General features: G+C 42.2%; 1 protein-coding gene across 5 annotated transcripts in view; it reads left to right on the top strand.

The window, feature by feature from the left end:
• The first annotated feature begins 1018 nt into the window (after positions 1-1018).
• SF3B1 (splicing factor 3b subunit 1) overlaps positions 1019-22903 on the top strand; it is a 42274-nt gene continuing 20389 nt past the window's right edge. The window contains exons 1-7 of one of the 5 annotated variants that reach the window (XR_009245480.1): positions 1019-1351; positions 16876-17042; positions 18749-18853; positions 19213-19327; positions 20795-20850; positions 21156-21235; positions 22362-22485. Coding sequence is in view for 2 of the 5 variants with exons in the window: in XM_058664783.1 (XP_058520766.1) it covers positions 1225-1351; positions 16876-17042; positions 18749-18853; positions 19213-19327; positions 21156-21235; positions 22362-22532 (765 nt within the window). In the remaining 3 variants the exon portion in view is untranslated. Of the gene's footprint in view, positions 1352-16875; positions 17043-18748; positions 18854-19212; positions 19328-19353; positions 21236-22361; positions 22533-22903 lie in introns of those variants that run through there. The other 4 variants (XR_009245479.1, XR_009245478.1, XM_058664783.1 and 1 more) reach the window with 4 other exon arrangements.

Genomic DNA, 22903 nt, shown 5'->3' with positions numbered 1-22903 from the left:
GGCCGTTGCAGCCACTTGGCGAGTGAATCAATGGACAGAGGATTTTTCTTTCTGTCTCTATTCCTCTCTGTATATCTGACTTTCCAATAAAAATAAATAAATCTTAAAAAAAAAAAGAGGAGCAAAGGCATTCTATGTCCTTTGGATGATTTTTATTGGCGCAGAGGGAATCTCTTAGTGCTGATCACTGATACTAGCACTTGTGATTCCTCATTTCTTATTGTTTCCTTCTATTAAAATGCTTTGTGCATATAAAATAAATTTATGACGTGTACCTAGTAGGAAGTATGTAATGAACATTTGTGACTACTTCTACAAATTCAAGTACTTGAATTTATCAATATTTTGTGCAAGAATCTGTCTTATTCCACCTGAACCCCATTATGTTAACTTGTTTGAGCTAATAAAGAAGTGCGAATTATTAAACAACTGAAGTTTTTAACTCATTATATTGAATTTTATTGATGCCCGCAAAAAAATCCGATTAATGTTGAAGTGTCTGCTATGTATTTATTTGGGCTTTGAGTCTGTCACATAAAATAAACTTGTTTTTGAGGCCTTGATCCCTATTTACCAGGCTTCCTCCTGGACCCAACTTCCCTTCTTAGATCTGTTGTTTTCATCTTGAAAGTACAAAAATTATGACTATGCAAGTTTATGACAACATAATTTACATCTGGGGTAGACTGTTGTATTCTGACTGACTGAAATTCATGATTTAGGCGCAACGGTTAGGGCAATGGTTTTCTAAGAATCTAAGAAGTGGGAAGACCTTCCAACGGCGGCAGGATTCTTGCCGTGAAATATGGTAACTGTGCGACCCGGCACAATTGACAAGTCCTTCCACTCTATTTGTTGTTAGGTCTTAAATGAGAGAAGGACAGTAAGAAAACGACCTAGAATTACAGCGTGAGGAGACTGTTGGGACTGTCCCTAAGCACCGCCAAGAGCCGAGGCCTGCTAAGGAAGATCCCAAAGAAGACTGAAGGACTGACGTCTCTTTCAGCTCCGAAACCTTAGTTTCACACAATGTCTGCTCCGGTCCACCCTCGGAAACCCATCCCCTCACCCGCCCCGTCACTCGGAGTCAGCTTCCGGGGTCGCAGCTAAGCTCCGCCCCGTGACTAACCCAGGCTCCGCCCACACCCACAAGGCAGCTCGCGATTCCACCTAGGCGGCTGCTCTGTCACGTGTCCCTCGGCGGAGCGCGCTCCCGCGTGGCGCATGCGCAGAGAGCACGCACAGCTATTTTTCTCCGTGGCGGCGGCAGCGAGCGGAAGTTCTCGGGAGCGCCAGTTCCGTCTGTGTGTTGGAGTGGACAAAATGGCGAAGATCGCCAAGACTCACGAAGGTAAGCGGGCTTTTCCTGTTGACGTGGCTTCTCCGCTGTCGCGGTGTTACGACTGCCTTTCCCGGCCTCAGACTCTTTGTTGTGGTGTCTGCTGTTGGGGGTTCTGCGGCCTCGCCCGGGGCCGGTGTCGTGTCCTGAGCGCTAGCGGTGCAGGCCACGGCCCCGCGTAATGGCGTCCTGCTCGTACAGCGCAGACGGGCGCTTTGTTCCGTGTTTAAACGTGGCTGCTTGGCGGCCAGGGGCGTCGTTGCGGTGGGCTGTAAAGGAGGATTCCAGGGAAGAGGGTAGGGGAGACGTGGGCGGACGGCGCGGTGGTCGGCACGGAAAGCGCTAGGGTCGCCTCTGTTCGGGCGTTCCTAAACCGAGGCGCCGCTCTCCTCGCCTTGGGTAGTGTGCGTGTCTCCGGGTGTCTTGGTTCCTCGATTATTGTTTTTGCACGAAACGGCCTAGCAATGCAGTCTGGCTGGGATTTTTGTGTTTTTGTTTGTTTGTTTGTCTTTGGCTTTTCTTAATCACTGCATTTATCTTTTTCTTTGGTGGGTGTTTATTGGAGGAGTGGGTGGAGGAGAGAGTCATTATTTTGGTTGGTGGCTTAAGATTTGAACCTTAGCTGATGGTTTTCTGGTGGATAGAGTTTGCGGAGTTAAGGACTAACCTGAACTCCATTCTGAACTCCATTAGGGAGTACCCAGAGATGACAGGAAACGGGGGCCTTGGGAAGTTGAGAGCTGCACTCCTTGATTCGACTTTGAGTCTGAAATTCACAGTGGGCACAAGGCTTCCAGGTGCAAGAATGATGTTGATTCCAGTCGTCCTTTCTAGGTGTGTGGGGGGATTCAGTATTAAGAGGGTAAGAGACCATGAAGCATTCCATTCTGATGGGAACTAGACACGTGTTTAGATTTTTCTTAGAGGAGGCTTAAATAGAAGTACAAGCAGCATATTCTGGGACCCTGAATATGAGTGACAAATTTATGGTTAGGACTGTTTCATACATAAGTGACGTGTCTCTGGTCTGCAAGCATTAATCAGTGTCACATTAGGGGAGGACATTAAGCTTGAGAGAACCGTTCATTGGAAAGCGTGTTTGGAGAAGGCTGGCACGGTAGGAAAGAGGGTGCAAGGAGGGAAATCTGTGAGTCTGGGAAGTTGATTAGGACCGGAACGTCGGTGGAGTCCTTGAGCCGCTAAGGCGCCAAGGCCCAATGGCAGCCTTAGGCCCTAGTCTTCTGTTTCTAGATTATCTCAAAATAACCTTTTGCAAAGCAATTGGCAAATATAAAAAAATGTTGCTGATTTTGTTCATTCAGGAGTAGGGTCCTCAGGTGCGGCCCTGGTAGCTTTGATGCTTGTTTGTTGGCACCTGCTGTTTTGTTTGAGTTCTGTCGATGTCACTGAGGTAGTGCCATCTTTGGTTTACCATCTGAGCCCTGTCTGAAAAACTCACTGTGTTACGAGTGGCAGGGTGATAACTGAAATAGAAATAGTGAGCATGGCTTCTGGCTCCCTTCCTCATGACATTTTTGTTCTTTGTTTTCACTTGGCAAGCCATTTCTTACAACATGGAGGAGAATTGGTTTCTTGCTGGGAGAGAGAGTGCTATAGTAGTATTCAGTAAAATTTTATCATTTAGAGTAATCATTGCATTAAAGTTTTTTTTTGTACTTTGAGATTGTCTTCGTATCCCCAGTACCTGATGAATTATGTGTGTATAAACAATCAGATTTTATTGAGAGGTTAATATATACTGGAAATATTAAGAGTTTCACAGAAAAAGGGCACATTATTAATCTTTGAAGGTTTGGGTTGGCTTAGATATGTCTGTCTGAGCTGGATGGGGGAAGCATATGTTGGGCACCTCCATAACTGCGAAAGCGAAGTATTAAGTGTCAGATTGTGGAAGGCTTTCCACCAGTGACTACAGAACAAAGTACTCTCCTTTCTCACCCAGTACCACAGTCCTTCTGTTAGGAAAGTCACAGGTGTGATGGATGACTTGGGTTGAGAGCATCCATTCTTAGAAAAATGACTTAGATTCGAACCTCACTGAGAGATCTTTAAAAATGTGTAGTACTTGTTTTTGTTTCAAGTTGTCCTAAATAAAATTTCTGGTAAAGACACTTTGTTGTACCATGTTTTTTATTTTTTATTTAAACTTAAAAAAATTTTTTTTAAGATTTGTTTATTTTATTACAAAGTCAGATATACAGAGAGGAGGAGAGACAGAGAGGAAGATCTTCCATCTGATGATTCACTCCCCAAGTGAGCGCAACGGCCGGTGCTGCGCCGATCCGAAGCTGGGAACCAGGAACCTCTTCCGGGTCTCGCACGCGGGTGCAGGGTCCCAAAGCTTTGGGCCATCCTTGACTGCCTTCCCAGGGCACAAGCAGGGAGTTGGATGGGAAGTGTAGCTGCTGGTTTTAGAACCGGCGTGCTTATGGGATCCTGGTGCGTTCAAGGTGAGGATTTTAACTGCTGGGCCATGCAGCGGGGCCTAAAAAAAATTTTTTTTTTTTAAATTCCGGGACTGTGGATACCTTCCATCTGCTGGTTCTCCCCAAATGCCTGCAACATCCAAGTCTGAGCCATATCCAAGCCAAGGCCCATAACTCAGTCTGCATTTCCCATGTGGGTTACAGGGACCCACACTGCTGCATTTTCTGTTGATGCTTCCCAGGCTGTGTTTTAGCAGGAAGCAAGGAACTGGAATAAGGAGAGTGGCCAGGACTTGAATGTGGGCATTCAGGGGACTTGGGTGTACTAAGCATGCCTTAATTACTACACTAAATGCCACTCCTTTCGCCGCCTTGTAGTTGTTGTTTTGAAGACTTTGTGTTATTTTTATTGGAAAGACAGATTTACAGAGAGAAAAGAAAGGGAGAGACGGATCTTCTATCCACTGGTTCACTCCCCACGTGGCTGTAATGGCTGGAGCTGAGCCAATCCATAATCCAAAGCCAGGAGCCAGGAGCCAAGAGCTTCTTCCATGTCTCCCATGCGGTTCAGGATCTCAAGGCTTTGGACCATCCTCTACTGCTTTCCCAGGCCGTAAGCAGGGAGCTGAATGGGAACTGGAGCAACTGGGACATGAACCAGTGTTGATGTGGAATCCTGGCGCTTGAAGGGGAAAGGATTAGCCGCCAAGGCATCATGCTGGACCCTGGAATTTTTATTTTAAAAGATTAGGAGTGGGAGAGGGAGTGAGACAGAATTGTTCACTTCCCTAAAGAATATAGTAGTTGGGGCTAGATCAGGTTCAAGCCATAATTCTCTTTAGGTCTCCCATGTGGGTAGCAGAAACCCAAATGCTTTATCCATCCGCTGCTTCCCAGGTGTGTGAGCAGGGCACTGGATCGGAAACCAGGAAGCTGAGACTCATTTGGTGTTCCCAAATAGGCTGCAGGCATCTCAAGCCTCGGCTTAACCCTCTGTGCCGTAACCCTCTGCATCTTGGTACCCCTCCTCCTTATGATGTATTTCTACAGTCACGGCATCAGTAGTTTGTAGTTGAGTCTTGGGAGATAAATAATATTCTGTTCAGACTGAAACAGGTTATTATTGTTTTCACAAGGTATTCCCATCATTGAGGCCAGCTGTAACTATTTTTTCCTTTTTGTCAAACATATTTTCTTCAAACATTTCTGAAGGATCAGCTCTAATGTTCTGTTTAACTAACCTGATCATTTTTTTGTCCTGGTTAGTATAGCTTATTCTTTCCTTGATTTAAATATGGAAAGAAGATAATACAAAGCAAAAGAAAAAATAAAAAATTAAAAAAAACATGAAAGAACTGAACTTAAGTAGAATTTTTGCTTCATGTTACCAAATTATGTTACATGTGTAAATTATAAATGTGCATGGGCTTGCCATCCAGCAGTCCCTGAGTGACTGCTGAGGTGTTCTGCAACCTGCCAAGATTTATTTTCCTGTGTTGAAAATAGTTACTTTGATTTTATAGACTTCTGGTATGGGGGTTGCTAGCAAAAAAGAAAAAAAAATTATTTAAAAGAATTATAGAGACAGAGGTAGAGATATATCTTCCATCCATTGGTTCAGGCACTAAATGTCTACAGCAGAAGCCAGGAGTCTGGAACTATACTCTGATCTCCCAAGGGGATGGCGGAGACATAAGCAGTGCGCCATGCTCTGATGCCTCCCCAGGTGCGCTGGCAGGGAGCTGGGTCTGAAGTGGAGCAGCCAGGACTGGAACCGGTGCTTACCTGGGATAGGGCATCAGGTGACAGCCTCACCCAGTTTCCACAGCCCTGGACCCTGCTGAAGGTTTTGAAAGATTTCCCCCATAGAATCATTTGGGGATTGGTTTATAACTTCTACCAGTGTTCAGTGAAGTAGTTTACATTGTAATTCTAGTTTTTAGTTTTAATAACCCCCACGAGGCCTGCCCCCTACCCTGGTTCCCATGCTTGCCAGTATGGATAGCAGACTTGTTCACTCTGTCCCACATCCCGTTTAGCTCTTGTACATGTCAATGGGCATTGAAGCCTAGTGCAACCCAACCTGTCCTACTATGCAGCCCACACACATACTGGCGGGTGCCACTCTGGCTAGCCACCCCTGACCCTGTCCTGGTTTTCATGCTCTCCAGTGGGAGCGGTAACCCAAGAGGGAGCCACCCACTGTTTTCCTCCTAGGCCACTCCCACTGCTGGGTTGTGCACTCTCCAGGTGGTTCTGCAGTTTGACTTGACAGAATTAGTCCCCAGTGCCAGCTTCTGCCAGCTGATGCTGTGGCAAAGCCCAACCTACCCTCACCCACTAAAATTTGTGCTTCCACTAGTAGGAACAGTCAGCCCAGCCTGGCTTTTCCTGATCTAGCTCACATGAGGCCCACTGGTGTTGTAGCCCTGCCTGGTCTGGTCTGCACCCATCCTAACTCACACTCTCCAATGGATGTGGAGTGGGTGTCCAGCAGGGGAGCCCTTCACATTCCCCCTACCAGCTTTGTTCCCTCCCTCCTTCCCTGGTTCTCACGTGTGCTGGTTGGGTGCTGTGGCCCAGTCTGGCATGGTCCACCTCACCTTGGCATTTGCCAGTGGGTGTTGTATCCTGGCCTGGCCTGCCTAACCCCCAATTCCCGCTGATGCTGGTGAGGGTTACAGCCTAGCCCAGCCCAGCAGGCACCCAATCCCAGCCATAATGTGTAGTGGTATGTGTTGAGACCAAACCTAGCATGACCCACACTCTGTTCTGGTGCTCGGATTCACCAGCAGGTGATGTGAACTGATTCAGCCTGGTCTGCCCCTGACCTATGCCAAATGTATGCCAGTGGATACCTTTCCCTGGCCTGGTCTGGGTTGCTATCGTGGTTCTTGTGCTTACCTGCAGGGACTGTGTCCTGACAGAGGAACTTCCCAAGCTGTTCCCTTAGAATCTCTCCCTATGGCAGTTCTTGTACATAATTGGTGGGTTCATGGGCCAGCCCTACTTAGTCCACCTCCTGTCCTGGCAGTAACAGTGGCCTTTCCTTGCCGGTGTTCAACCCATTCCGGTTCTTACTGTTGAACGTTTTAGCCCAGCCAAGGCTCGTCCATACCCAGACACTGCTCACACATGGCTCAGTAGGGGGAGAGTAGTTCTTAGTTTAAGCTACGAACAGTAAGGGTGGACATTTGATGTATCAGTTAAGAAATCCACTTAAGTGCACTAAGGAGGACTTTGTCAACCAGTAGACTGTGGAAAGATTTTTCTCAATCCTGGAGCAACGAAGTTGACAATGTCTCAGGGCTATCTAAACTACTCAAGTAATATCCTGGGAACACACTTCCCCACAGCAGAGTCTCTAGGGCATCATCAAAGGACTGTTGCGCATCCCCAGGTGTTGATGTAGTTTTACACCAAGGAGAAGCCCTGTCCCCCATTTCTTTGTGGACAGAGAAAAAAAAATACTGAAACATTTTCCAAACCACCTTCTTCCATACCTGAACTTCTCCCACCCTAATCAGAGGCCCTTGGAGGGCACGCATGCTTCTCAGCTATGTAAACAATATTAAAAATAAACTTAAAAAAAGAAATCCACATCTTGAATCAACACGAGTTCAACTGTTGCACTCAAAATAAAAAGAGTGCAGTAGGTTGGATGTTTGCCATCTTCCAAGACTGTGGGTTTCATAGTATTATCTTTTGATGTTAGACTAAATTCTCAGAAAAGGTGTTTCATGTGCTTATGACCAAACATTTTTTTTTTAAGATTTTATTATTGGAAAGCCGGAAATACAGAGAGGAGGAGAGACAGAGAGGAAGATCTTCCATCCGATGATTCACTCCCCAGGTGAGCCGCAATGGGCCGGTGCGTGCCGATCCGAAGCCAGGAACCAGGAACCTCCTCCAGGTCTCCCACGCGGATGCAGGGTCCCAAAGCTTTGGGCCGTCCCCGACGGTTTTCCCAGGCCACAAGCAGGGAGCTGGATGGGAAGTGGAGCTGCCAGGTTTAGAACCGGCACCCATATGGGATCCCAGGGCGTTCAAGGTGAGGACTTTGGCCGCTAGGCCACGCCGTCGGGCCCCAAACATTTTTAAGTTAATTTTAGCTGTATTTCTAACTAATGGAGAAATTTTAATTAGCTTCTAGATAAAGTTCTGACTATAATACTTCCCGGCCCAGCGGCATGGCCCCAAACATTTTTAAGTTAATTTTAGCTGTATTTCTAACTAATGGAGAAATTTTAATTAGTTTCTAGATAAAGTTCTGACTATAATACTTCCCGGCCCAGCGGCATGGGCCTAGCGGCTAAAGTTTGAACGCCCTGGGATCCCATATGGGTGCCGGTTCTAAACCTGGCAGCTCCACTTCCCATCCAGCTCCCTGCTTGTGGCCTGGGAAAACAGTCAGGGACGGCCCAAAGCTTTGGGACCCTGCATCCGCGTGGGAGACCTGGAGGAGGTTCCTGGTTCCTGGCTTCGGATCGGCACGCACCGGCCCATTGCGGCTCACCTGGGGAGTGAATCATCGGATGGAAGATCTTCCTCTCTGTCTCTCCTCCTCTCTGTATATCTGACTTTGTAATAAAAGAAATAAATCTTTAAAAAAAATACTTCCCACTTCCTCCAGAAAAAATCTAATCTTAACATCTATCTTTTTTTTTAGTATAACTGTATTGGTGATTTTTTAACTTAGTAAAGAAGGAACTCTGGTTTTGAATATCTTGTGGTGCCAAATGAGCCAGTTCTTCAAATTAATTCCCCAGCTGACACTGTTAACATCTGTCTTCTGTATTTTTAAAAAAGCTTTATTTATTTGAAAGAGGTAACAGAGAGACGCAAAACAGTCTCCATCAGCTAGTTCATTCTCCTTATGGCTGCAGTGGCCGGTGCTCGGCCAAGCTGGAGCCAGTAGTCAGGAGCTTTTTGGATCTCCCACCTGGTGGAAGTGGCCCATGGTCTTGGGTCATTCTGTGCTGTTTTCCCAGGAGCATTAGATGGAAACTTGATCTAAAGGAGTGACAAGGTCTAACCAGCTCTGCCTGGCTCTTTGTGGGTATTTGGGTTAGTAAGCCAGCAGCTGGGAGATTGTCCTTCTCTTCCTCTCCATTAGTCTTTCTTCCTTCAAGAGTTGAAAGTTTTTGTTATCTACTGCTAATTTGGAAGACCAGTAAAAATGAGAAAAGAAGGGGCAAGGATTTAAAAAGTTGTATATTCAAGATATTACATGAAAGAAGTAAAAACTGTGTTTAATGTAGGACTTCATTTCAGAGACCATACGACTTCCATTGCATTGTGTCAGATTTTGGTTTTAAGAGACTAGAGAAGAAATAAGAATGAAAAGGGACTGAACTTATTAAAATCATGCTTTTTTAAAAAAATCTTTCCATTATTAAAAATCTTTCCATTATTGAAGATTGCAAGCGATGAGTCCGGGGCTACGGAGCAGGAGGCTACTGGTACCCGTGACATGGTATCTGATATGGGTACTAGTTTAAGTCCTGGCTACTCCACTTACGATCAGTTACCTGCTGATGTCGCCGAGGATGCTGCACAGAATGGCCCAAGCACTTGGGCCTTTGCATCCTTGGGAGAGACCCAGATGAAGCTCCTGGCTTTGCCAGTCTAGCTGCAGCCATTGTGGAGAGTGAACCAGCATTTTGGGGACTGAACCAACATGTGGAAGATTTCTCTCTCTCTCTCTCTTTCTGTTGCTCAGTCTTTCAAATAAAAATAAATACTCAAAAATATATAAATACATAAAAACTACAAACACCCAGGTAAGTTGAGAGAATAGTGATACGAATCTCCATGTATTTATTTCCTAGCTTTGATAGTTAAAAATGTAGAGCTGATTTTGTTTACTAGTCCCTTCTACTTTCCCCACCCCCTTTTTTTTTTTACATTTATTTATTTGAAAGAGTTACAGATTGAATCTATCCTGATTCACCCACCAAATGACTAAGACAGCCAGGCCTAGGCCATGCTGAAGTCAGGAGCTAGGAACGCCTTCCTGTGTCTATAAGCAGCAGGGTTCCAAAGCTCTTTGACCACCTTTTTTCCACTGCCTTCATGTGCACATTGGCAGAAAGCTGGGTTGGCAGCAGAGCAGCTGGGACTCAAACTGGCTGTCTGATAAGGGGCGAGGTGCCAGTGTTACGAGTGTCTGCTCAACTCACTGTGTCACAGTGCCAGTCTCCCCTTCCCTTTTGGGATCTGTCACTATCTGCTGCATCTGTCACTATCCGTGAGTACTTTGGTTTGTATTTCTAAAATGTGATGTCTGTAAAAAGTAGTAATAAAAGTCTGAAAGTAATACAGTAAGGTGTCCAGTGTTCATTTTACTCATTTTTAAAATAAATTCATGTGTTATCAATTAACATGTCCCTGGAGTCTTGTTTTTAGTAGACAGGTTCCTCCACCATCCTTTTTTCCTTTTTCCTTATTTGCTTGTGCACCTTTAAAATTTTTCTTTTAAAGATCTACTTATTATTGGAAAGTCAGATTTACAGAGAAAAGGAGAAGCAGAATTTCCATCTGCTGGTTCACTCCCCAAATGGCCGCGGTGGCTGGAACTGAGCTGATCCAAAGCCTGAAGCCAGGTTTTTTTTCTGAGTCTTCCATGCAGGTTCAGGGTCCCAAGGTTTTGGGACCGTCCTCCACTGCTTTCCGCCACAAGCAGCAGTGAGCTGGATAGGAAGTGGAGCGGCTGGAACTGAAGTGGCGCTGAGTGGAATCCTGGTTCTTGCAAAGCAGAGGATTCGCCAAAGGAGCCATTGTTGCACCTGTGTCTTGGAGAGTTTGCTGCAGTATGGAGGGAAAAGGGTAGAAAACAGTAAATTAGCTGCAAGATTCTCCCTTATTCTCATTCCTACAATTACTGCTTCAGTCAAGGTGTTAGAGAGCCTCGCTGCAGGGGAAGAACCAAGAATGTTCCTGGCTGGTGGAAAGAGCAGTGTTTTGAAGTTAATAGGCCTGGCACGATAGCGTAGTGGTTAAAGTCCTCCTTGCATTGAACACGCCAGGATTCCATGGGCGCCGGTTCTTTTTTTTTTTTTTTTTTAAAGATTTTTTTATTATTATTGGAAAGCCAGATATACAGAGAGGAGAGACAGAGAGGAAGATCTTCCATCTGATGATTCACTCCCCAAGTGAGCCGCAACGGGCCGGTGCGCGCCGATCCGAAGCCGGGAACCAGGAACCTCTTCCGGGTCTCCCACGCGGATGCAGGGTCCCAAAGCTTTGGGCCGTCCTCGACTGTTTTCCCAGGCCACAAGCAGGGAGCTGGATGGGAAATGGAGCTGCCGGGATTAGAACTGGCGCCCATATGGGATCCCGGTGCTTTCAAGGCGAGGACTTCAGCCACTGGGCCACGCCGTCGGGCCCTAGGCGCCGGTTCTAATCCCGGCAGTCCCACTTCCCATCCAGCTCCCTGCTTACGGTCTGGGAAGGCAGTCAAGGACGGTCCAAAGCCTTGGGACCCTGCACCCGTGTGGGAGACCTGGAAGAGCTCCTGGCTCCTGGCTTTGGATTGGTTCAGCTCTGTCCCTTGCGGTCACTTGGGGAGTGAACCCATCAGACGGAAGACCTTCCTCTCTGTCCTCCTCTCTGTATATCTGCCTTTTCAATAAAAATAAATAAAAGTCTTAAAAAAAAAAAAAGAAATTAAGTTTGTTTCAGTTTGTATTAGCCATGGGAAGGAAATAAAGGTGAGGGCCCGGCGGCGTGGCCTAGCGGCTAAAATCCTTGCCTTGAAAGCCCCGGGATCCCATGTGGGCGCCGGTTCTAATCCCAGCAGCTCCACTTCCCATCCAGCTCCCTGCTTGTGGCCTGGGAAGGCAGTCGAGGACAGCCCAATGCATTGGGACACTGCACCAGAAGAGGTTCCAGGTTCCCAGCTTCGGATCGGCGCGCACCGGCTGTTGCAGCTCACTTGGGGAGTGAATCATCGGATGGAAGATCTTCCTCTCTGTCTCTCCTCTTCTCTGTATATCTGGCTGTAATAAAATGAATAAATCTTTAAAAAAAAAAAAAGGTGATGTATATGCTGGGTCCTCCACCGTAATTTTATTGGCAATAAATATGCTCCCACAGTTTTCTAATAGGACTAATTGCAGCCCAGCATAGTTTTACTATGACATCTAGTGATATACTATAAAAGAATGTTGGGGAGCCCGGCACAGTAGGTAAGTCATTGCCTTGCATGCACCAGGATCCCATATGGGCACCAGTTCCTGTCCCAGCTGCTCCACTTTCCATCCAGTTCTCTGAATGTGGCCTGGGAAAGCGACAGAGGACGGCCCAAAGCCTTAGGACTATGCATCCGTGTGGGAGACCCGGGCAAAGCTCCTGGATCCTGGCTTGAGATGGGCCTAGCTCTTACCTTTGCAGCCACTTGGGAATTAAGCCAGCAGACAGAAGAACTCTGTCTTCTCTCTGTAAATCTGCCTTTCTAATAAAAATAAGTAAATTTAAAAAAAATGTTTAAAAAGAGTACATTCTCTTCTGTTTATCCTCAGAACCCTTTTTAGTGTGGCTCATGGTGGGTTGTTGGTTAATGTAAGTCCACTGTATTTAGCTGTTTGAAGGCTCTGCGTGTAACTTCAGTGTTTAAGATTCTAAATGTTACTGTCAGGATAGTTCATCTCTGCTCTGTTTTTAAGATTTCAGTGTCAATAGTAGAGTCTTACCATTCATTCCTTACCCTACCCGTGGAAGTAGTTTTTGCTGAAGATTGTGAGGAGGAAGTGGCTCAAATAGAAGTGAGGTTTTCATTCTGAAAATATTCTACCCTTTGGTCCCCTTTTTCCAATACCATGTTAATGTGGAATTTTATAAATCTCATATCTCAGTTTCTCTTCATTTTATTTCTTAATTCCCCCCACCATTTCATCTTTCAAAGTTCTTCCTTTATGCAGAGTAATTCAGCTCTCATCTACTTTTTAAGTTTCTTGTAAAATTATAGACTTATATACAATAAGACCCAGCAGTCACATTCCTGTGTATTTGCTTTCCAAGTGATAGTGAAACCTGTTTCCACACAAGAACTCTGTACACAAATACAAGTATTTGCTGCAGCCTTATTTATAATCATAGCAAACTGCCAACATGAATACTTCTCAGCCAGAAAATAGGTACACGCTGTCTGTGATATACTACTCAATAATAAAAAGGCACAATTACTGATGGACAGTATTTATGAATTTCATTGGGTTAAAGTGCCAGCTCTTGGCAATTTATTGGCTACTAAGCGTGTAGTCTCAGCATTCAATAGCAGACAGTGTCCATTTTTCTTCAGATCTGATTGTCCTAGACTACAGGAAGTCTGAACTAGAAAGATGTAAACTAGAAAAAGGATTTTTTGATGTTGGTAATAATTAAAGTAGGGGAGAGGTTAGCATATACTGGTCCTTATTTCTCTGCCACTTCAGATCTTTATTTTATTTTCAACGTCTGGTTACTCTTTTTCCTCTAGTTAACATGACAACAAATTTTATTTGTTAACCATTTGTCAGCAGTGGATTATTTGCTCATTTTTAGTTCATATTGTTAAAACTGCAGGAATACTTACGTACAGGTAGATATAGTTTAGTGCGATCTTTGAAAATACCAAAGATACAAATGTTTATAAAATGTGAAGTGAGATTTTTATAAATCTTTGGCATAGATCGGAAAATTTTCTTTTAGTCTTTATAGATGGAAACTTTCTGTTATGAAACATTTTAACATAGGAGAAAGCATATGACAAAATATATTTTGTCATGTACCACCTAACTATTAATTTTAATATTTTGCTGTGTTTGCTCCACTCATTGTATGTTGGAAATGGAATCTCCGATGCAGTTACTTTGTGATTGTAGTGATGTAAACTTCTTTTTTTTTTTTTTAAGATTTATTTTATTTTTATTACAAAGTCAGATATACAGAGAGGAGGAGAGACAGAGAGAAAGATCTTCTGTCTGATGATTCACTCCCCAAGTGAGCCGCAACGGCCAGTGCTGCACCGATTCGAAGCCAGGAGCCAGGAACTTCCTCCACGTCTCCCACACGGGTGCAGGGTCCCAAGGCTTTGGACCATCCTCAACTGCTTTCCCAGGCCACAAGCAGGGAGCTGGATGGGAAGTGGAGCAGCTGGGATTAGAACTGGCGCCCATATGAGATCCCGGGGCTTTCAAGGCGAGGACTTTAGCTGCTGGGCCATGGCGCCGGGCCAGGAACTTACTCTTCTAAATATTTAAATATTTGAATGAATTATGTTTGGCGTTTTGGAATATTACTAACAAAGAATAATTCAGTATTTTGTGGCTTGTTAAAAAAAGCTACTTAGTTTTTGTGGTATCAGGTTTTAATTTTTTGAATGTTTACATATATGTGCTACAGTTAAAAATACATCAACAAGACTTACTAACTTTTTGAGGTTTCTGTTCCTGTATTTCAGTCAGACAAAAAACAATGCTTAGATTTCACATAAACATTCAATTATGTGCAGCCAATGGAAGTTTAGTAATGAAGTCCCCTCAGAATTAATTAACTACAAACAGTTGCCTCGCCCTGCAAGACCTTGGGCTAGGTAATTTTGTTACTAAACTTTAGTTTAATAGGACAGTCATGACTTACATAGGTTTTATACATTTGTTAATTGAATATTTTTATGAACCTCTGTAATTAGAGAACTCTCATAGTCAGCAACTACATAAAAGCAGTAAGTAGAATGTAGTAGATGAAAAGTAGTTTCTCAATGTGTTATGTAAATGGAGGAACTTGTTGCTGAGAATGCAAATAAAAATCTTTGGAAGGAAAATAAGAAAGTTGATTGTTCTCAGGTGAGGGGAGAAATGTAAGTTGCATTATTAGGCTATGTATGATATGTAGTTTTTGTGTAATATTTTGACCTCCCCTCCCCCCCCTTTTTAGGTTACATTTTAAGTAGAGAAAAGTGTTCTCAGTTGGGAAGTATAGTGACTGATTGACCCAGACTAGAAATATAAGGGCCAAGAGCTAGTTAAAATAGTTTGCTGACACATTTGTTAATAATGAGGCAGCTTGGAGTGTTAAGTTGTAGGTTCTATGCTGGTGTTATCCCAGACCTCCACCTTTGTTAGAGGGATACCAGGTGATTGTTGAAGGTGAGTGGTCATCAGACGACACTGATGCTTAACAGAGGGATTATAGACCATCTAACAGTCTATTCGAAGTGGTACCCATGTATGTTAAAACATGTATTAGTGTGCAATAAATATTAATGTGTATTAAGGATGTTATCACAAAAGTAATGAATATTTTTAAAGTACCCCTGTTTTAGCTAAAAGTTGGTACATGTGTTTTATGGTGAAGAAGCGTCTGGAGACTTTTGGAAGGGGAAAATAGAGCAAATTATCATTCACTTTTTAGTGTCCTCCTTTCTTTTAAAACTTTGTATTAGAAAGGCAGAATTAAAGAAAGAAAGGCAGCATTATGGACAGCACAACTGGATAATCCTCTACCTGCCAGCACCAGCATCCACATATGGGCACTTCATATCTCTCATGTCCTGGGTGCTCCACTTCCATCTATATCCCTGCTTATGGCCTGGGAAAGCAGCAGAGGAGGGCCCAGTGTGTTGGCCCTTGCACCTGCATGGGAGACCTGGGAGAGGCTCCTAACTCCTGGCCTGGAATTAGCTCACCTCTGCTCTGGCTGTTGTGATCATTTGGAAAGTGAACCAGCCGATGGAAGATGTTTCTGTCTGTATAGCTCCTTCTCTATATATCTGCCTTTTTGATAAAAACAAATCTTAATTATTTAAAAAATGAAAGGCAGAGTTATAGAAGAAGAGAGACATACCTTCCACCTTATGGTTCACTCCCCAAGTGCCTGCAGGATCCTGGGACTCCCATGTGGATGTCAGAGGCACAGGCAAATGGGCCATCATCTGCTGTCTCAGGCACATTAACTTGCAGCAGGATCCAAAGTGGAGCATCTGTGATTTGGGACTCATTTAGTTTTCCAAACCACGGAAGGATTTGTTTGTATTGCTCTTGCAATATGCAAGTGGCTGAAGGGAATTGGATGGCGATTGTTGATCTTTGTCTGATACTCACAGCTGGTGCATCTGGTTAAACCCCTGTCTGCAATGCCCACATCCCATTTGGGTGCCAATTTTTGTCTGTTCCACTTCCAGTCTACCTCCCTGCAAAGGTCCCTGGAAAAGCAGTGGAAGATGTGCCAAATTCAGGCCTCTGCTAAGCCAGGATGGAGTTCATGGAGTTCCATTCTCATGGCTGCCGCTTAGAAAGGATGGAAGAGATTCCACCATACCCCTTGTAACAATCCCTTTAACGAACTTTTCTTGTCTCTTCTCTTCTTTTTTTCTTTCCTTTGCTTTTCTTTCCATCCTCTTGCTATCTTTTTAAAGATTTGTTTATTTTGATTTGAAAGGCAGATTTACAGAGTAGAAAAGAGATTGTCCATCTACTAGTTCGTCGCAATGTCCCTAACTGGGGGTTCTGAAATCAGGAGCCAGGAGCCTCCTCTGGGTCTCCCATGTGGGTGCAGGGGCCCGAGCACTTGAGTCCCCCTCTGCTGCTTTCCCAGGCCGTAAGTAGGAAGCTGGATGGGAAGTGGAGCAGCCAGGACTAGAAGCAGCAACCATATGGAGTGCTGGCACTGAAGGTGGAGGATTAGCCTGTTGAGCCATTGCATTGGCCTATGTGTTTTTGGATTTTTGTTTGTTTTTCTTCTATCTTTAGTAGTTTAGGCATAAAATAACCTTGAATATAGTTCTGGGTTTCTAATCAACATTAACAGTGCTAATTTCTTCCGTTAGGGAAAGAGTTAGAGAAAAATAATGATTTAGGAATAGTTATAGTCCATTCTGAAGGTGAGGGTAATTTGTAACTGAATTTGTAATTGATGAGATAGGAAGCAGCTCTTCTGTATGTTATTACTGTATTTATTGTGTATCTGTTCTGTTTTGCTAACCACTGTATGTAATGGAGTTATTTTAAATTATTTTAAATTGTGTTTATGATAGCGCTTTGATAATACCTAGTAGAGATATTGTGAAAAGCAGTTTGGAAAACAAAAGCTATGTTATCTTTGTTACAGATATTGAAGCACAGATTCGAGAAATTCAAGGCAAGAAGGCAGCTCTTGATGAAGCTCAAGGAGTGGGCCTTGATTCTACAGGTTATTATGATCAGGAAATTTACGGTGGAAGTGACAGCAGATTTGCTGGATACGTGACATCAATTGCTGCAACTGAACTTGAAGATGTAAGTTACAAATTATGTAATAGGCAAGCTTTTTTTTTTTTCCTGGTAGAGAAAATGAGGTGTAGAGTTTTTTGTTTGAATAATCCAGAAATATTTTTGGGTTAAGAGATCTTTTTAGTGTGTATAACCATGTCTGAGATGTTATTCCTTACTAAGATTCAGAAACTTCCTTAAGTCCTCATTTTTATGTACCTAGAAATAATTACTATTGTAAATCATACAGTATCTGCTGGACTGCATGTCAGAAGTAACGATTATACGTAGACATTTGTCCTCATGACTTGATTTCTCCCTTGTTCTTAACATGAGTGACATTTTCTTGTTGCTGACGGCTTATGAGCCTTTTCTATCTGTTGCAGTTTCTGTGAAGGATTGCTTCTCATTTTGAAATAGACTCCTCGCAGTGTTTTGCTTTGTTTTACAAGATTTTATAGGATTTTAAAATTTGTAATGTTATTTTTGAAAGGGAAGACTAGAGAATGAAATTTTTTATCTGCTAATTCATGCCTCAAATGGCCACAGCATCAGGTCTGGCCTAGGCCTAAGCTAGGAGCCTGGAACCCTGTCTGATCTCCCCTGTTGGTGGCAGGGACCCAAGTAACTGGGCCATCATCTGCCGGTCTCTCGGGAGCATCAGCAGGGAGTCAGATGTGAAGCGTGGCAGCCAGAGTTAACTGGATGCTTGGCTATGGGACGCTAGTGGTCTAACCTGTGTAACACATCACCAGCTCCACACGTTTTCCTTGTAAAGAGTTATTTATTTGAAATAGTTACAGAGAGCCAGCTGGAGATGGTGAGAGAGACCGCTAACCCACACACACACCAACAGCACCCCATCCCCCACCTTCCCACGCTGGTGGTTGCAACAGCCAGCACTGGACCAAGTCACAGCCAGCACCTCACCCTGGTCTTGCACTATTGACTGTGGCTGCTGGGGCCCCACTAGTTGACCTGCTTTTCTTAGGCTGTTAGCAGGGAGCTGGGAGCAGGGGTCAGAAGTGGAGCAGCTGCGTCTTAAGCAGTGAATGTGTGGGATGCCACCATCAAAAGGGTCAGCTTTACTTGCTGTTCCACAATGCTGGCCTCTCCCACACCTCTTTCATATTTATCATTACAATGTTATCAGGGCATTCCAAGCATCCAGATTTGCTGAAAAACCTATTTTTCAGTAACAGGAGTTTACGTTATTTTAATTTGTAAATGTAATCACCAACTGGTTGTTTCTTTGAAATTCAGGTTACATTTTACTTTATAATGATCACTTTCCTCCTTTTTCCTTTTTTTGAGAGAAACTTAAAAGTCTAAGGTGAAATTTCTAGTAGGCAATCAGGGACTCATTTTGGGTTTTCTATAACCAAAATGACAGAATACAGTGGTAACAATAGGTTTCAGAAACTAAGGGGAGTTTGCTACCTCATTTTAAAATAAAATTTGAGGTGTTAAGACCTTGAGAATTACCTGTTGCACTTTTTAAAATTAGAAACTTAACAGTACAGCATTTTTTGTTGAAGTATATTACTAGGCAAGTAAGGACTTTTAAAATGGTTTTGTTTCTGTAAATGTTGAACTGTGTTTAAAACTTTGAGTAAAAAAAAAAATTGCAGAGTTCCAGGTAACCTGTTGTTGCCAAATTTGAAAAAAATTTTATCATGCCAATTTTAAGCTCTTACATTCTGTTTGTGACTTTTTGGGGGCTTTCTTTGTAGGATGACGATGACTACTCATCATCTACCAGTTTGCTTGGTCAGAAGAAGCCAGGATATCATGCCCCAGTGGCACTGCTTAATGATATACCACAGTCAACGGAACAGGTGAATTTTAAAAAATTGAAAATAAAGCCATAATTTATTCAGGCACAGAAAAGTAAATGTCTGAGTTCCTGGGGAAACCTGTGTATTTTAAGAATCATTTCTTAGGATGTTTTGAGAAAAACTGATTTAGAATTGAAAAAATGCCTAGTATATATTTTATAAAGGTAATCATTTCATAAAGCACTAAACTGGAACATAGGCATATTATTATTTCATATCCATGTACCTCTTTTTATATTACCATTATATGATGGGAGGATGTTCTTTTAGTAACCATGTGTCTTATGATTTTTATTTCCAGTATTCCACTGGTTCCTTAATATAGTCAGTGTTAATGAGACATACCTGTTTTTTTTTAGTATGATCCATTTGCTGAGCACCGACCTCCAAAGATTGCAGACCGGGAGGACGAATACAAAAAGCACAGGCGGACCATGATAATTTCCCCAGAGCGTCTTGATCCTTTTGCAGATGGTAATTTTTTTCCCACTTTTCTATAAGTATTCAGAAATTTATTTGTGTTATCTTTAGCCCTTTGATTTTTTTTGGCATGCTTATGGATTTGCTTTTCTTTTTTAAAATTCCCCTTCCCTTATTATAGATTTGTATAGATTTGGTTGAAGTCACAGATGCCATATTCTTCATCTTTATAATGCAAGTTTTCTTTCCAGGTAGAAGGACAAGAAAATAATGAGCCAATGCCATAGAAACGCAAAGGGTTAAAGGTTTTTCTTTTACTATTGTTTTGGGTACGCTTTCTATACTTTGAACGAATGTGGTTTTCTGCTCAATACTTTCAAATTATTGAAAGTTTTCATTCAAATCTTAGAATTGTAGGATTGTTACTTTTGAGAAACTGTTTCTCACACTAGAGCTCCCTCCATAATGCTCTATTTGGAACTTAGTAAATGCACCTACTTTGCTCTAAGCATACTTAAAGTTAAAACAAAAGTATGTGTACAAAAACTTTGATATCTTTAATAGTTGGAGTCTGTTTTGCTAATTTTAGCGTGCAAGTCAGCACAGGGGGCATAGTGAGCCTGACGGAAGCTTTCCTCAGGTGAGTGAGTTTCACAATCAAGATTAGGTGCCTGTTTCTTAAAAGTTAGAGTCTGCTGCAGGTTTACAAATTAGATTTTCAGCCTGCATGAATTAGTAGGGATATTCTTTTTTTTTACTTGCATAATTGTAATTGATTTAAACATGTATGTCAGAATTCACAGGCCCATACTAACTGTCCTTAATTTCTTTCCTACAGCAGTACTGCTATATGCCAGTCCTGTCTGCATTCTTAAGGGTGCAGTTCAACACATCCTCTCTAGATTATGGTGAAAAAGTATTCCAAAGGAAGTCTTATCAGAACTAGTGTCAGAATAAAGACACTACCAATTGGGCATGATCTTCAGCTTAGGAATTGTCTTAGAATATTACTATTTTTTCCTAAATTGTGATGCTATACTGCTTGTATAGCTAATTGTCACATTTCTAAAGCATAATGTGCCTCTTTGAGTCTTGTTATATATTGCTTGGGCTTCTTTAAGATATTTTGAAGTTTGAAAAGCAAATACTGAAAATTTTAATCAAGAGACTAACACATCTCTTTGTATACTGCTTTTCTTCTCTGCATCATAATGCTAGAAGTAATTTATTTCAAAGAGTATGTTTCCATTGTAACTTTTTAATAAATAAAAATGTTTCTGGGTCAACAAAACATTTTAAAAAATTATGAAGCCCTTTTTAATAACCTGACATCAGAATATGATTTTAGGTGTATTTTTAAAAATGAGATTTTCTAAACTACAACTGTTTTAGAACACTGTATGAAGAACTTATCTAGTTATAGTTATTTATAGTCAGGATTTTAACAGCTTGCAACAGGTAATGTTTTGAATATAAATATCTTTCCAAAGTGTTACTAATGGTAAAGAGATAATTTTCTAGGCTTCTATTCTGCTGCTTGAAGTCAGAACTGCTGATGGAGACAAAGGCACGAAAGTGTACGTATTCCGGATTAGCAACCCAGGAACCCATCACTTCTGAAGACTAAACTGTGTTGTCATTTTGTTTTTTATATGCATTAAAATATTTGTTTTAAACTGCTGTAGATATGTTTGTGTTCAAACAGGTTAAATTGATCAGCAAACTCAATAAAAAGTAAGATGTATAATTATTAAAGTTTTCCATCAAAAATAAATTAAACAATTATGGAATAACATAATGTTAGAGCAGGGCAGATAAATCAGTTGAATCTAATTATCCTTTATTTATTGTACTCTTGTCCTGTTGCTGTTCTTTTCTGCAGGAGGGAAGACCCCTGATCCTAAAATGAATGCTAGGACTTACATGGATGTAATGCGAGAACAACATTTGACTAAAGAAGAGGTATATAAACCTACTTTTTAAAAAGATTTATATTTCTTGAAAGGCAGAACAAAAGAGAAATAGAGATTGGTTGATTCTAACCTATTGGTTCACTACCCAAGTGGTTACAGCACCCAGGCCAAAGCTAGGAGCGGGGAACTACATGCTTGTTTCCCTCGTGGGTGGAAGGGACCTAATTGCTTGAGCCATATTCCACTGCCTTCCCAGGCACATTAACAAGGAGCCGAATCAGAAGCAGAGCAGTCAGGACTTGAACTCCAATAGGCGATGCTGGCAGCAGACATATTTGCTTGAGCTGATACAATCACCTTCTGCTTCTTACGGTTGTACAACACTGTAAAATTGGGACAGACACTTATATTTCTTGTTTGCTGTTGTCTAAATAATACTTTTAGTAGTATTGATAAAAGTTGAAAAAGGACCTTATCAAATAATGTCACCTTTCAAATGAAATGCTTCACATTTCTGTGTTCTTTTCTAGTCTAGGGCCCCTTTGTCATGTGTATACATATTGTCTTATGATAGTTGTTTGTATGAGGATAAGGTTTATGGAATGTATCTGAAGCCAGTGTGTTAGGGAGAGGTCAGGTGGTTATGTTACTGCTTGAAGAACTCCCTAATTCTTTCAGGTTGACTTGAGTGGAGAAATCTGAAATCATTGCCTTTGGCCTGCAGAGATCATTATTCCATTTTAGCCTTTATAACTATTGCCATAATAGATTTGTCTAATTTGTAGTAGGATGATGGAGTCTTGTTTTAAAGTCATAGAAGATATTTGTTAAAACTAAATTATATGTAATATTTACTGTTTTTGCTCCTGCATAAACTCCTGCTATTTATGTAAGTTTTTAACAAGATCTTTTTCAGTGGAAGCATTTTGGTTCTTCATTGTTGATTGAAGATTTTAACTGTGTATAAACTAAGATGTTCTGTTATAAATTATAACCTTGTCTGTTTAGAAAAGCATGTAAAACTGAATATTCAGAAAAAGCAGGAGTAAGGAATGAGATTACTGGTATCAGTGAAGTGTAAAATACAACATTACATTAAATGGAATTGACTGTATAGTAGCAAAAATATTGGAGGCATTTTAAAGATAAATGTTGCCTTTTAAAATGTTTTTCAGAGAGAAATTAGGCAACAGCTAGCAGAAAAAGCTAAAGCTGGAGAACTAAAAGTCGTCAATGGAGCAGCAGCATCCCAGCCTCCCTCAAAGCGAAAGCGGCGTTGGGATCAAACAGCAGATCAGACCCCTGGTGCTACCCCTAAAAAACTTTCAAGCTGGGATCAGGCTGAGGTAATTGCTGTTTTTTTTTTTATCATCAGTGCTGAAATTTTGTTAGGTAGTACATTATTGTGCTTGTTCTGCTGTTAAGAGGATAGCACACACTGAGTTTAAACAACAGATACACTCAGTGATGGGCTTGGGGGCTGGGGTCCAAGATCAGTGTGCCTGCGGAGTTGGTGTCTGGTGGACTCCCTTTTGCCTGTCTTGCAAATAACTAATAGCTGCTATTGTCCTTTTGTGCTGCTTTTCTTCCATGTGTACTCTACCATCAGATGAGGGACCAGTCCTTGTGATTTCATTTAACATTAATTATCTTCCTAATGACCCAGTTTTATAAAAATAGTTATATTGGGGAGGTTAAAGCTTCACTATAAGGGTTT

Source organism: Ochotona princeps, chromosome 5, assembly GCF_030435755.1.
Source record: "Ochotona princeps isolate mOchPri1 chromosome 5, mOchPri1.hap1, whole genome shotgun sequence".
NCBI classification, from domain to species: domain Eukaryota; kingdom Metazoa; phylum Chordata; class Mammalia; order Lagomorpha; family Ochotonidae; genus Ochotona; species Ochotona princeps.
This window is presented reverse-complemented; position numbering and strand designations above follow the sequence as displayed.